Source organism: Danio rerio, chromosome 23 (assembly GCF_049306965.1).
Source record: "Danio rerio strain Tuebingen ecotype United States chromosome 23, GRCz12tu, whole genome shotgun sequence".
NCBI lineage: Eukaryota > Metazoa > Chordata > Actinopteri > Cypriniformes > Danionidae > Danio > Danio rerio.
The window spans coordinates 48,180,165-48,195,000 of NC_133198.1; the positions used below are offsets into that span (position 1 = coordinate 48,180,165).

Consider the following 14,836-nt stretch of genomic DNA (forward strand, 5'->3'; position numbering starts at 1 on the left):
CTTTATTATTTTCCCCACATTTTTCGAGTGCCTTTAGACTGACTCTTGCTGTGTATACTAATAGGTTGTTGTTAGATGAACAAGCTAATCCAACTAAAATAGTGCTTAAAATGCCTCTTATTGAAGTATTTAAATAGAAAATGAGGTGAATGACTGCAACAAAAGTCCACATTTTTTAGAAAAAAAAAAGAACCACCCTTTCACAAGACTGGCTACGGCCTGCTATAAGGCTTTTTTTGTCTGAGCACTGAGTTACTGTAAACAAGACTTAGCATTTTGTATATTTTAGCTCAAACCAGCAAATCGGACGGATTTAATTGATTTGTTTTTAAAGATTTGTATGCTTCGACCACGCTGTTATCATAATGTTTTGTTTGCCGTTGATTATTTCAACGTTTTGTTGTGTTTAATCAACATGTTTGTGTACTCTTTAAGCGAGTCTTCCGCGGTTTGTGCTTTTTGTCGTTTCTCGATTGCCGTCCGCACATGCGCAGTGACCGTGGTTGGCTTCAGTGTAGCATGTAGTATAGTTTATTCTCTGCCCGTTGAATTAAACACACTAACATCTAATAGTTTAACATAACAGTAATTATTCCAAAAGTTATAAAGCGTATTTATATATCGAGGTTTACGTTGAAAGAAGAAGCAGGAACGACAACGCGGAATGAATCAGTTTGAACAGTAAGTTAGCGGCTAACGGCTAATATTCTCCATTAAACATTTAACTTCAGCTATTACAAACATAAAGCAGATACATTCAACAAGACTCACGGGTTTATTAACATTATATAAAGATTAACGTGTGGTGTGTATGTCTTTAGTTTAATAACGATACATTTATTTAATGTGTTACAGTAATATTAATGTGTGGAATTGTTTATATGTGTATGTGGAACACACGTTTATATACAGTATTTGCTTTGATTTAGTGCACTGTTTAACAGTAGATTTAGATTCATCTTCATTTTAAACACAAGTAAAATAAACAAATATGTACCTTTATTTATCTATTATGTACATTATTTTATTTATTATGTGTATGTTTATATACACAACACACAATTGAGGTAAAGTTGGTTTTATTTCTGACATTCATTCAGTGTCAATTTGTTACATGCACCCTATATTTCCATATATATTTTTAACATAATTCCTGTTTACCATGGTAATTTGAATATTCTACCTAAAATTATGAATTTAAAACAACATTAGCACTATTTATTGACTGTAAACAATGCTGTACTTCGATAGCCATTGGCTGCTAATATGATATTACCATTTATAATTTGCAGAAATACTTTTCCAAAATTATATATATATATATATATATATATATATATATATATATATATATATATATATATATATATGAGCAATTCTGTGCAAATGTCAACCTTGCCATGAAAAAAAATTAAGTTTTTACCAAAATACGGAAACCATTTCTGGGTTTTTTGTGTAGGCAAGTATTTTACTGTACTTTAAAAATACTCAAAAAGCATCTGTTAATGTTTTCAAACTATTACTATTTGATTTACCAAAGTCACACAAATGGTAATTTCACATGCGTCACATCCATAACAGAGAGATGTCACATGCATAACAACACTTTTTCCTCAGAAATGTGAAAATATTAAATAAAATAAAACCAATCATTTTTGTTTTATAGAGAGCCGACTCAAATCCTTTTGATTAGCATTATTTCTTTTGGGTTGTGCAGTTTAATTCACATAATTTCTACAAAGTGTGTTGTATACTGTAAACTCGCAGACTTTTTTTGTCACACCCATAACGCATGCTTATTTTCCACATTTAAAGTACAAAACATGTTTACAGATTGATATTTTTCTGCTCCCATAACTCTGTGGCTAGTTGCTCTAGAAAATATAATCAAATTTTTCAATATAATGTTAACATATACTTCCTCTGTCAATTTATGTGTTGAGTTTTTACTGCAAATGTCACATCCATAATGCTGGAATTGCTCATATATATATATATATATATATATATATATATATATATATATATATATATATATATATATATTAGGGATGTGCGGAGCAGCCGGTATTTGTATTTGTATTTGTATTTGTTGAGGGGGGAAAAGTATTTGTATTTGTATTTGTATTCGAGTGAAATTCAAAATGGCGCAAAAATATATATTTTTTCTATTACACTTCTAATTTACGTTATAGTGAAAGTATTGTTTAATTATACCCATTATATAAATTATAGATATGCAATATTGGCTGTTGTTTTTGAACATGTGATAAGAAATGTCATTGAAAAGAAAATAACATAGAAGCCATTATCTCATCCATGGTTAAACCAACAACTAATAAAATACCATTGTGAATATTATGAACCCCACCACCACCGTTCTTGTTGAAGGACACTGAATAGACAGAATAAAAACAAATAATACTTCAAAAAACTGTTCTTCTTCTGAAAGAACTTCTTTCCAATGGACAGAATTCCAAAAACTAATATTAACTAAATAAATCTAAATAAAACCCTGCCTGGGAGATCTGGCAGAACAAAAGTATTCTATATAATACTAAAAGATACAGCCCTGCTATTGTCATCTGCCTGCCACAAAAAGACACAAAGTTTGTTTGTTTGTTTTTTTATGTTTGAAACTGACTTGCTGGGGCAGAATGTGGCTGTGTTGATGCTTTTAGGATGCTTTTAGTGCATGTGATAATACATTACATAGAAGGTTGCGCGGTGCTCTGTTTAGTGAGAAGCGCTCTCTATGGCAAGCCTTTTTAGCATTTAAATCTTTGTTCTGGCTCCATAAATATATTAGAGATATCTCTAATTATATTTTGACTAGTCATAATTATAATTCCACTACTCAGAATGACAATTAGACATATCTGCAATTACAATTGTACTAATACGTAATCAGATGAATTTTGACTAGTAACAACTGTAATTGATATCTCTGAGTTTTTACTAGTCATAATACATTTAGAGATATCTTTAATTCATCATATTTAGAGATATTTACAAATATATTTGAAGATATCTCTAATTAATTTACTAAAAGTCTAATTACAGTTGTAGATATCTTGAATTGGATTTTTGACTAGTCAAAATTCATTTGGAGATATCTCTAATTACAATTGTGACTAGTCAACTTATTTAGAGATATCTGCAAATATTTTTCAATGGAAGTCAATGGAGGAATATGACTAGTCTATCATAATATATTTGCAGATATTTCCAATCTGACTAGTCGAATTATAATTATGACAAGTCAAAATATAATTAGAGATATCTCTAAATATATTTATGGATAGTCTGAACAAGGTTTAAATGCTAAAACGGCTTGCCATACGCTCACATCCAGTCGCACAGTGGAGAGTTCTCTAGTTATATCCTTTCAGTCGTTTGTTATGCAGTGACATGCAGTCAAATATTTCGCCAAACAGTCCTTAGGGATGCGGTGACACACAGTCAGATATATCACCGAACAGATCCGCCACTTTTGGCGCTCATAAACAATCATAAAGCTCTCGTGCTGCAGGAATGAGGAGGTCTGCTGAAGGCGCGCAGCTGACGTGCAGTGAGGAGTTTGCGTCTTTAATAAACTACGGCAGTTTGCGATCACTGAACAGTAAAAATGATTAATAAATCCATATGAAACAACCCCTTAAAAGTCACGTCTCGCTTTCAGTTTCGGGCTTTGGCGCGTTTTGCCTCTCTCTCTCTCTCTCTTTCTCTCTCTCTCTCACTCACTCACTCACTCACTCACGCGGGCATGCACTGTGGTCTCATGAGGAAACGCTGCTTTTTGATAGTGTTTTTCTTGCTCCCGAATACAAATAATTTTTCAAGTATTTGTTCGAATCAAGTATTCGTAAAAACACGCAATTCGTGCCTTTCCGAATACCGTATTCGGGTTCGGCTCCACCCTTAATATATATATATATATATATATATATATATATATATATATATATATATATATATATATATATATATAGAGAGAGAGAGAGAGAGAGAGAGAGAGAGAGAGAGAGAGAGAGAGAGAGAGAGAGAGAGAGAGAGAGAGAGAGAGAGAGAGAGAGAGAGAGAGAGAAAGAAATTCTGAATGTGAGAATATTAAACCAACTTTACCTTAATACACACATACATAAGTGATTGTCTGGTTTCAGTTTATATTCTGTTCCTTATAGACCATTTCAATGAGGTGATGTCATTGGTTCATGAACATTTCCTGCTTGTTATCAAACTCATAACTGTAATGAGAGGCAATTCAATCGTAACTAAATGTAAAAACAGCTATCCTAACATTATTTATCAATATATGTGGACCTTTTTGGATCCTCGGAAGCTCATCCCTCAAAATGGTCTATAAACATTACTGTTTATTTTTAGGAAACTGTAATAAAGCCTGTTATAATTGATGAACATTATTAAAGGTTGTCCAGTAATGTATGTCTGTAGTTTAAAGGAGGAAGACTGTGGCGACCATGAGGAGATGAAGGACAATAATGAGAGCGATAGAGCTTCAATAAACAACAACAATAACAACATCAGACGCAAGGTGAGTGTCAACATTAAACATGCGCACACACACACACACACACACACACACACACAAAATTAGTGAGACGTACAGACATAATGGCACAGAAGTATGTATTTGTGTTTGTTTGTATTGTTTAAGTTTGTTTTAGTGTTGTTTTATTCCCTGTTTTTGTCTTTGTTTGTCTGTGTTTGTATGTTTATGTGGATGTTTGTGTGTGTCTTGTTTGCATTGTTTTGTGTATGTGTGCTTTGCGTGTGATTTACTGTGTTTACACTCTGAGTTGGTTGAACCTCCCTACTAAAACAGGCCCAGTGTGTCTGTTTGGTGGTTTGTTTATGTGTGTGTTTTTCTTTGTTTTTGTGAATTTGTGTTTGTTTGTTTTGTGTATGTGTGTTTGTTTTGTGTGTGTGTTTTGCATTATGTTTTGTCTGTGATTCTGTGTGTGTCTGTAATGGTTTGTTTATATGTATTTATTATACATATACGTGTTTATTTGTTTTTGTGAATGTGTGTTTTGTTTTGTGTATGTGTGTTTGTTTTGTGTGTGCGTTTTGCATTATGTTTTGTCTGTGATTCTGTGTGTGTCTGTAATGGTTTGTTTATATGTGTTTATTATACATATACGCGTTTATTTGTTTTTGTGAATGTGTGTTTTGTTTTGTGTATGTGTGTTTGTTTTTGTGTGTGTGTGTTTTGTCTGTCTTTGTTTGTTTGTTTGGTGCAGTTGTTTTTGCGTGTGTGTGTTTTTGTGTGTGTGTGTGTGTGTGATTCTGTGTTCTTTTGTGTTGGTCTGTTTATTTGTGTGTGTGTGTGTGTGCATGCATGCTTGTTGCATGTGTGTGTTCATTCCACTGTTTGGACACCTGATAAATCAAGGACCAAGCCAAAGGAAAGGAAGTGCGTGCTTTTGTTCATCTGTGTGTGTTTGTTTGTTTTTGTGTATGTATGTGTGTGTGTGTGTGCGTTCATTCGGCTGTTGGGACCCCTGATAAATCAGGGACTAAGCCAAAGGAAAGTGAATGCGTGTGTGTTTGCTTGGGTGTGTGTTTGTTTGTGTGTGTTTGTTTGGTTGTGCATGTGTGTTTTTTTGTTTTTGTTTTTCAAATTCTATATTATAGAATCATTATAATTACTAATACACAGTTATTTTCAAAGAAGACACTTTGTATAATGCATAAAGTGATGTAAATGATGTATTCAAAATTCTACCATGTCATATTGTGTGTGTGTGTGTGTGGTTGTGTGTGTTCAGATGGTGACTCCGGCTGCAGGTGAACACCCGCTGCAGTATAACTACACGTTCTGGTACTCGCGCCGGACGCCCAGCAGACCTGCTAACACACAGAGCTACGAGCAGAACATCCGGCAGATGGGAACCGTGGCCTCGGTCTGACATCTCCAGAACCAGGACATGTTATAATGCTGTGTGCGTAAATGTGTGTGTGTGCACGCTGACGATGTGTGTTCTCGGTTCAGGTGGAGCAGTTTTGGAAGTTCTACAGTCATCTCGTCCGACCTGGAGATCTGACAGGACACAGCGACTTCCACCTGTTCAAAGAGGGAATCAAACCCATGTGGGAGGTGTGTGTGTTTGTGTGTGTGTGTCAGGGGTGTAACATTCCTAATACATCTTACTCTGGGCTGATTTTAAGTCTTAATTTGGCCACAACTTTCTCTGAAAATGTGAAAAAACTCAATAATACATTCAAATTGACTCTCCTTTTGTTTTGTTGGTGCTGTTTTTGCCCCATTGACTTCCATTATAATCACGTTTATTGATTGCAAAGCCATGACAGCATGTAACCATGCATTCCTGATTGAGTTTTCCCTGTTGGGAAGAGGGACAAGTTGATCATCAGTTGCAGTGCAAAGAAAATGTAGTTATTGGCATTTGAATGAAGCTATATGGAGTTATGTACAGTGCATCCCACACATAGACTTTACTTGCATGGGCTGCCCAGGTATATTAACAGCCGTTCAATTATATTTAGTGACACATTTTTACAAGCGTTTCGAAAACGCTGGAGAGGCCGTTTTCATTCTAAAACGCTGCTGCTCCGTCTCAGTGTGGATGATGGAAATCGGAGACATCTGAAAACGGAGGCGGGGCTGCAGACATTCGCCTCTCTGATTGGGGCTTTTCCTCAATATTAAGTAGCCTTACAAACAGTTCAGTCCTGCATCTTCTCCGTGTAAATTCAGACTTCGCAAGTTTGATCAAGGCTGCAGTCTATTCTTCTCAGTTTGATATGGAAAACAGACAGAGGACACAGGTAAATCTTCAAAGGGAACAGTGTACTTTATAACTTCATTCACATCACTCTGGCTACGTTGTTTCACTTTCTCAACAATAAAAATGTAAACATGATATTAGGAACTGCCTATTTTCATTTTAATATTAGCAACTTAACAGACAGCAGACATGTTGAGGCGTCGTGCTACATATATGAGCGTCATCTTCACTGTGTGGATATTTATAACAAAACGGAGCCGATAACAACTGCCTCCTTTCAATTTCAGTGAAAATACGAAACATACCCTCTCTGATGCTGAATATCAGTTTCAATAATCGATAATGGCCATAATAAAAGTATAACATACAATAAGTTTGTACATTATAGAAAATAAAGGCAAGCGATCAGTCAATATACAGAATGTAGGCTACGTGGTTTCATTAATCATTATCTTATCTTTGCGCTCAGTCAAAACACGTTACCTGAGAACAAGTAATAGATTCCAATGACCAAAGTCAGGGAATATGTCGTTAGATAAAGACAACAAGATGAATGAAATATCCCGTTTAATAAATATAGTGAGATTAGATCCAGCAGGAGATGCTTGATGAGAAGTCCGACTAGCAGAGCTCTCATCTGGGTAGATGGGCTGCAGCACTTGCCAAAGAGTGTGTGTGTGGTCACGTGATGTGCGTTTTCAGCGTTTTGGTGTGGACGGAGAGCAGTTCAGAAACGCTGGGTAAAACGCTAGTGTGCACGCGGATCGTTTTTTATTCTAAAACGCCGTTTTAAAACTAAAACGCACTAGTGTAAACGGGGCCTCTCAGAACACAGTAAACACAGTTAGTGTATTTCTGCACACACACTGCAATCTGCTGTTTTACTCCACTGAACTCCAAATAAAAGATCTAAAGGGTTAATGCTGACAACTGATGATCAACAGTTCAAATGAGTTCATCTTGCAACTCTCCCCAACAGGGAAAACCAGCAACATATAAAAAAAGAATCTGCTGTCAAGGCTTTACAGTCAATAAATGTGATTATAACGGAAGTCAATGGAGCAAAAACAGCCCCAACAAAACCAAAGGGACAACATCTCCAGTGAGAGAGAGAAAGCTTCACATCATCTAATTTTGACTGTGTGTGTGTGTGTGTGTGTGTGTGTGTGTGTGTGTGTGTGTGTGTGTGTGTGTGTGTGTGTGTGTGCGTGTGCGTGTGCGTGTGTGTGCGTGTGTGTGTGTGTGTGTGTATGTCAGGACGAGGCCAATAAGAATGGAGGGAAGTGGATCATCCGTCTGAGAAAGGGTCTGGCGTCTCGTTTCTGGGAGAACATCATCCTGGCCATGCTGGGCGAGCAGTTCATGGTGGGCGAGGAGATCTGCGGGGTGGTCGTGTCCATCCGCTTCCAGGTACTGCTGCATTCTGGGACTGACTTCACTGCAGAGACAAATGTTTGTGTCATGTTGCGTCACGTCTGTTAGAGCCTTTTTATAAGCATTATTTTTATTAGCTATTCAGTTAGACTTCATATATACAATTCCTTTCTTTAAATGTTCCTTTTTGTTGTCGTTTTATTCAGTGTATGCAAATGCAGGCCTAGGCAAGTTTCCCGACTGTTAAGGCTGATTTAGGCTGCTTTCACACCTGTGAATGGATTCAGTTGTTCTGAAACAGAGATTACAAATGTTACATTGTTGCTCTTTGCTCTTGGAGCGGTTCGCTTTCACACGGCAAAGTTTCTAATCGGACCAAAAGAGCTAAAACAAGTCACATGCGAGTAAACTCTCCTCACATTGGTCAGAGTGTCAGGGTTTATTTTGCAGCGTCCCGCTCAGCTGTCAGGAGAGGTGGTGGCTTGGTGGTGATTGACAGGGTGCGAGCGCGATGTGTCTGAGGAGAGACGCGGTGGGGAGGGGTGAGAAGTGTGCCCCTTCGATGCCTATTTGAGGACCGGGAGGGAGACGCGAGATTACCGGTAGATCATCACTCGTTTGCGGGCATCCGGAGACTCGCGAAACTTCCCGCCAATAATCATAATTCTCTCTTCATATAGCCGTAAGCCTATTACATATCCATAAAACACTGTGACATAACCGCGCTCGGATCGGATCGCTTTCTCACTGCAATCAAACCGCTCCAGGGTTAGTTTCAATTGAGCCGAGACCACCTCATTCAAGCGATCTCGGAGCGATTACTTTGGCGCGGAACAAAGCGCGATTGCCCTGTTCACATATGCCAAACGAACCGCGCAAACGAGATACATTCCCAAACAAAGTGTAGGTGTGAAAGCAACCTTATACTTCGGCGTCAAGCGCACGCGTATACTCTGGCGCAGCCTTCGCACGGTCACTGACACTGACGCACACCTCTCAAAAAATTGAACTACACGTCACAACGACACCTAGCGCAAGCTCTGTGATTGGTCAGCTTGGTGACGGGTGTAGGCGGTGCTGAGAGCTGCGAACCCGATGCAGCGAGTGTCGAGTCCGGTGAAGGTGCTCCAGATGGAAACCTTTGTTTTTGTGTTTACCTTATGATTAAAGTTGTGGCACGTCTGCCGGTTTCCGCCTCTGAATGAGCGACTTTGAGTTACTTGGCACTCCATTAACCAAGCTTGAAATATAATCATTATAGGAAGCAGGTCATTATATTCGTCTCTTGTTTTTATTTGTTCTTCAAAGCAGGAGCAATCTTTATATCTTTATATACTGATACAATATGGAACGACTGTCAAAAACTGTATCACTCCATCACCGAAGGTCATCAGTTCACCACTGTTTACTGAGTAAGGGTGTCACGATCCTCCAAATCCTCAATTCAATTACATTTTCGATTCTAAAGTCACGGTTGTATTCGATTTTCGATTTAAAAAAGAAAAATTAAAGAAAATCATAAACAAATCATACAGTAAATGAATAAAGGAAGATACACACATAATTACCACCTGTCAATCACTTTTTCAGCGGGACTCGTGAATAGGCAGTGATGTGTCGTTATAATGGCGTCGGTAAAAAAGACGCACAACCAACAGGAACCAGCCAACAGTATCTGAGGTGTTCGCTAAAATGACCAAGTACAAGTGTGAAAGTGAAAAATTGAGGCAGTCTGCTGACCCACTGACTGCCTGGACCCGCTGTCTCGAGTGCATAACAGTGTGTGTGCGTCTTTATCTGAGCGTGTGTGTGTGTGTGTGGTCACGTGATGTGCGTTTTCAGTGGTAGTGAGGAAGGAGGGCTGCTCAGTAATGCAAAACGCCAGTGTGGATGTGGATCATTGTCGTTATAAAATGCCATTTAAAAACTAAGACCTATTAATGTAAACAGGGTCTGAGTGTGTACTTTTCACCAGCAGATTTGCAACAGGGGCGGGGCGGAGGATCGTGATGCCGGTGTTGTCTATCGGCACAACCCTAATACATAGCAGAGCTTGCAAACTGTGTTTTTTTTTTCCGACAACATGAACGTTGTCAACATAACTCACTGAATATCCAAAACACTTTCACCCAGGCGACTTCATTGAAAGGGGAGAGGGTTTTTTCAACAACAAGATCTTCAACAAGCGTGTTTTTTTCCGCTTGGCAACCCAAGCTGACATGACATGGGGGCGTGGCAGCATCGACGATTCCATTTTTGATTCGATAATTCGATAATCAAATAAATTGAGCATGAATTTCGATCGATTTCGATTTAAAATCGAAATCGTGACACCCTTTTTACTGAGTATAAACACAGATACAGGGACGCAGGAGCGGTTTAAAGCTGTGATTCATCAGCGGATCACTCATATGTCAGCTTATAGACAAACCAGCTGGGGTCTGTTCTTCGTACCTTGCTTAAATGATCTAAGATTATTTGGCAGATCCTGGATCTTGATAACTGATCTCTCGCTAATTTGGTTCTTCAAACAAGTTCGCGAATCAGATTAGAATGTCTGGATGAACTGATCTGAGATCGCTGCGTGTGTTGTAAAGGACAAATCTATCAATCCTCGAAATCATGATCAGCAATGCAGCGATTGGCTGACGGCACAGCAGCGTAATGACATCATCTGATCAATATTCAATTATCCATGTGAGCAAAATTACATTGAATTAGCAGTAAACGGCTTGTTAAATATGACACGCAATAACCTTCCACATTTGTTGTGAGCTGCAGGCTTTACACTGTCATGTGTCAAGAGTATTCATCATGTATTTCACTGCATATCAGTGTATTTAGTTCCACATTTAGAAAAGATTTTCTTTATTATAGTAGCCGTTTTTTTAATCGGTGTAAAGAATAACTGGTTGTTTACAAAAGCATTTTGATATTGGTAAAGGCGTCTGCAACTTTTGTGAAGCATCAAATCACCGGCATAACTATCAAAACATGTTTATGACTGCTAAAATGTATTATTACTTTAAAAAAGTCACATTCTGCATTTCTATTATACACAATTTGTACTAAAGCGATCTAAAAAGTTCATATCAATAAGTTTTCTCTTTGCACCACCAGGTGGCAGTCCTACTTTCATTTCGAGGGTGCAGATTGCATAAGTTTTATTAATACGTAAAACTGTATTTATTTTATTAATGACTATAACTTTTCCCAAGTGTATATAACTACTACTGCAAGAAAATATCAGAATTCGGAGCATACCTTCTGTATTATCTTTGCTTGAACTGAGCTGATCTAATCCTGTTTATATGAATTGAACCTGCTCCCGATCAGGTTTGACCTAGCAGAACTGTTGCTATGACAACAACTCTCGGATCAGCTTTGAAGAACGAAACGATCCTGGATCGTGTCAAATCGTCAATATCCAAATCCAGCTAACTGAGTAATCCACGTACGAAGAACGGACCCCTGATCTTTGTGGCTTTAAAACGCAACTAATGACCTTCACGGCCAATCACAGTCATTTCTCTTGAGCACATGAACACATTGGCAAATCAGTGCTGATTAGGAACGCACTCAACAGTGCTCAAATGTTATCGGGAAATGGAGGAATATAAAATTTCACTATCTTGACAACATCTACCACTGACTGACAAGTACTGTTGTCTTCACATGTCTCTCTGCAGGAGGATATTCTGTCCATCTGGAATAAAACAGCCAATGATCAGGTGACCACATCACGGATACGGGACACCCTGCGGCGCGTGCTCAACCTGCCGCCAAACACCATCATGGAGTACAAGACACACAACGACAGTCTGAAGTACGTCTCACACACACACACACACACACACACACACACACACACACACACACACACACACACACACACACACACACACACACACACACACACACACCTGTCAGATCTGACTCTCAGTAAAAGATAATGAGCAATATCATGCAGATGTCATCTATGCCATGATTTTTTTACTTAAATGATGTTTCATAAAGTTCTGCATTCAATAATGGATTAAATAAATGGAGAAACTTTGTTTTTTCTTTTGTCCTGTGATTTATTTAATCAATTATTGTGTGCAGACTAGAGATGCCACGGTTCTCAATATAATATTGAACCGTACGGTACGACCTCCACTGTTCAGTACGCGCTTGTGAATTGCGGTTTTCTCGGTTTTGTGTTAAATAATTTATGTGCGTTTTACATCTCTCCGAATTGACTGTGTGTGCCTGTAAATCCATGAGCTGAGATGAGGAAACTCCTCCCCACGAGTAAATATCCAATCACTATGCTCTAAAGTTAGGGGGCACTTGACCATTATTCCACACTTTAACATGGCGAGCAGCGGTAAAGTGAGGCAACAGTACGAGAAAGCACGGCGTCTTTCAAATCTGTGGTGTGAGAACATTTCAGTATCGCGGTAAGCATAATGCCAATAAAAGAAAAAACTGAGAACAAAAAATAACTGTGTGCGAGGATTGATTTACACGTATACTCATGACTGCACATCTGCAGCGCATCACCCAGCAATATCACTGTCTGAAGCAGGACAGCAGAGAAAGTAATAAAGTCCTCCAAATAGCAACAATCCCTCACTGAATCCTTCCAGCAAACAAACCCAACTGGCTCTGAGAGACACATAAAATAGCAAAGGCAGTGCGGGTGATTACTGCTGAAGATTTGCAGCCGTTTTCAGTGATTGGAGATGTGGGCTTCTGTCATCTTATAAAAGCACTCGATCCGCGTCACAGACTACAGTCTGGCATTGTTTCAGCACCGAGATAATGAAGATGCTTTATTTATGTTTACTGAAGTACAAATATGTTGATTTGAAATGGCCAATTGATCTTTATTAACTCCACATGTGTGTTTATTTTCAAAGTGGAGGATTTTATGTGTTGCCCAGTTTGTACATGGGCGACCAGCAGCTGTGAGATTTCACTGTTCATTTTATTATACAATACACCAGGAACTACTGCACTTTTCTTGGCTTTTAAGTAAAACAAAATGAGTATTGCAATAAATCGGTTTTATTCTTACTGTGCCAATTGTCTATGAAAAAAAAAAAACGTGTCAAGCCATGAGAACCGAACCGAGCCGAAAACCGCGTTCAAGACCGAGGTATGTATTGAACCGTGGGCGAACTGTATTGTTGCATCCCCAGTGCAGATCTTCTTTGAAACTTTTCATTTAAAGAAATTTAATCACAGCTTCAAACTTATCCGGTAGGGCACTGTGATTTACATTTAATGTCCTTAAAATAACAAAACTTTTTGCTAACGCTTCAGTAACAATTCGCACCATTCTCTACTGGCCTATTAGCTGCCTGTTGTTAGTGTATGAACTGTTTATTAGCACTTAAGTATGATCATATTCCACATCACTAATCTAATTCAATACTTAAACCCAACTACACCTTTAATTTCTATAGGTGTGAACCTACACTGGTCTCACGGTTCGATTTGGTTACGATCAGGGCTTTACATTAACACCCGCCAAATGCGGGTAATTTCGCTTGTGACCAAAAGTTGTTTGTTTATCTGACACTACTGTAAAATGTCTCTGTCGACGTTTTGAAACCATTTTATTTAACAACAAAATCACTCAAGTGCCACTTTTACATCTGTCACATCCAGAGCGGAGCTTTTTCCTCATAAATGCAAACAATTAAAAAAAATATATATAAATTTTACATTATGAAAAATAAAACTTTCTCTGTGTGATTTTAAAAGCCTTTTGAGAAATGGGGACATGAACAGTGTGCTCATACATCAGATTGTCTGCTTGTAATACACGTGTCGTTCCCATGATATTATACACATTTGTGTTCTAATATATCATACACACACACACACATATCATACACATATAGTTGAAGTCAGAATTATCCCCCCCCCCTTAAATTTTTTTTTCTTTGTTAAATATTTCCTAAATGATGTTTAACAGATTTAGGAAATGTTCACAGTATGTCTGATAATATTTTATCTTCTGGAGAAAGTCTTATTTGTTTTATTTCGGCTAGAATAAAAGCAGTTATTAATTTTTAAAACTATTTTCAGGTCAATATTATTTGCCCCTTTAAGCTATATATTTTTTTCGATAGTCCACAGAACAAACCATCATTATACATTAACTTGCCTAATTACCCTAACTTTACCCTAATTACCCTAGTGAAGCCTTTAAATGTCACTTTAAGCTGTATAGAAGTGTCTTGAAGAATATCTAGTCTAATATTATGTGCTGTCATCATGGCAAAGAGAAAATAAATCAGTGATTAGAGATGAGTTATTAACACCATTATGATTAGAAATGTGCTGACAGAAATCTGCTCTACGTCAAACAGAAAACGGGGAAAAAATAAACAATTCTGACTTCAACTGTACACACTCGCATAACACACATACATATAACATACACACACATAACATAAACACACATACACATAATATGTACACACAATATACAAACATACACATAATACACACACATAACACACACTCTAGTGTGCCTCTAAATCTCCTCTCCCTCTTGTGTTTCAGGGATAACTCCAGCTTCCGGAACACGAAGATCACTTTGTGAAATCCTGGAATGATTTTCATATGGACACTTTCCTTTATACACCCTCAAAAACATCAACCTGTGTGTCACACTGACGGAATGAACCAGA

General features: G+C 37.8%; 1 protein-coding gene across 3 annotated transcripts in view; it reads left to right on the plus strand.

Moving 5' to 3' along the window:
• The first annotated feature begins 456 nt into the window (after positions 1 to 456).
• eif4e2rs1 (eukaryotic translation initiation factor 4E family member 2 related sequence 1) overlaps positions 457 to 14,836 on the plus strand; it is a 14,690-nt gene continuing 310 nt past the window's right edge. The window contains 7 exon segments of one of the 3 annotated variants that reach the window (NM_200759.2): positions 457 to 681; positions 4,456 to 4,555; positions 5,793 to 5,927; positions 6,017 to 6,121; positions 8,031 to 8,183; positions 11,837 to 11,973; positions 14,709 to 14,836. The exon segment at positions 14,709 to 14,836 is cut by the window's right edge and continues 106 nt beyond it. In NM_200759.2, coding sequence (NP_957053.1) covers positions 665 to 681; positions 4,456 to 4,555; positions 5,793 to 5,927; positions 6,017 to 6,121; positions 8,031 to 8,183; positions 11,837 to 11,973; positions 14,709 to 14,748 — 687 coding nt within the window. In that variant the 5' untranslated portion in view covers positions 457 to 664 and the 3' untranslated portion in view covers positions 14,749 to 14,836. 3 annotated transcript variants of the gene reach the window in all.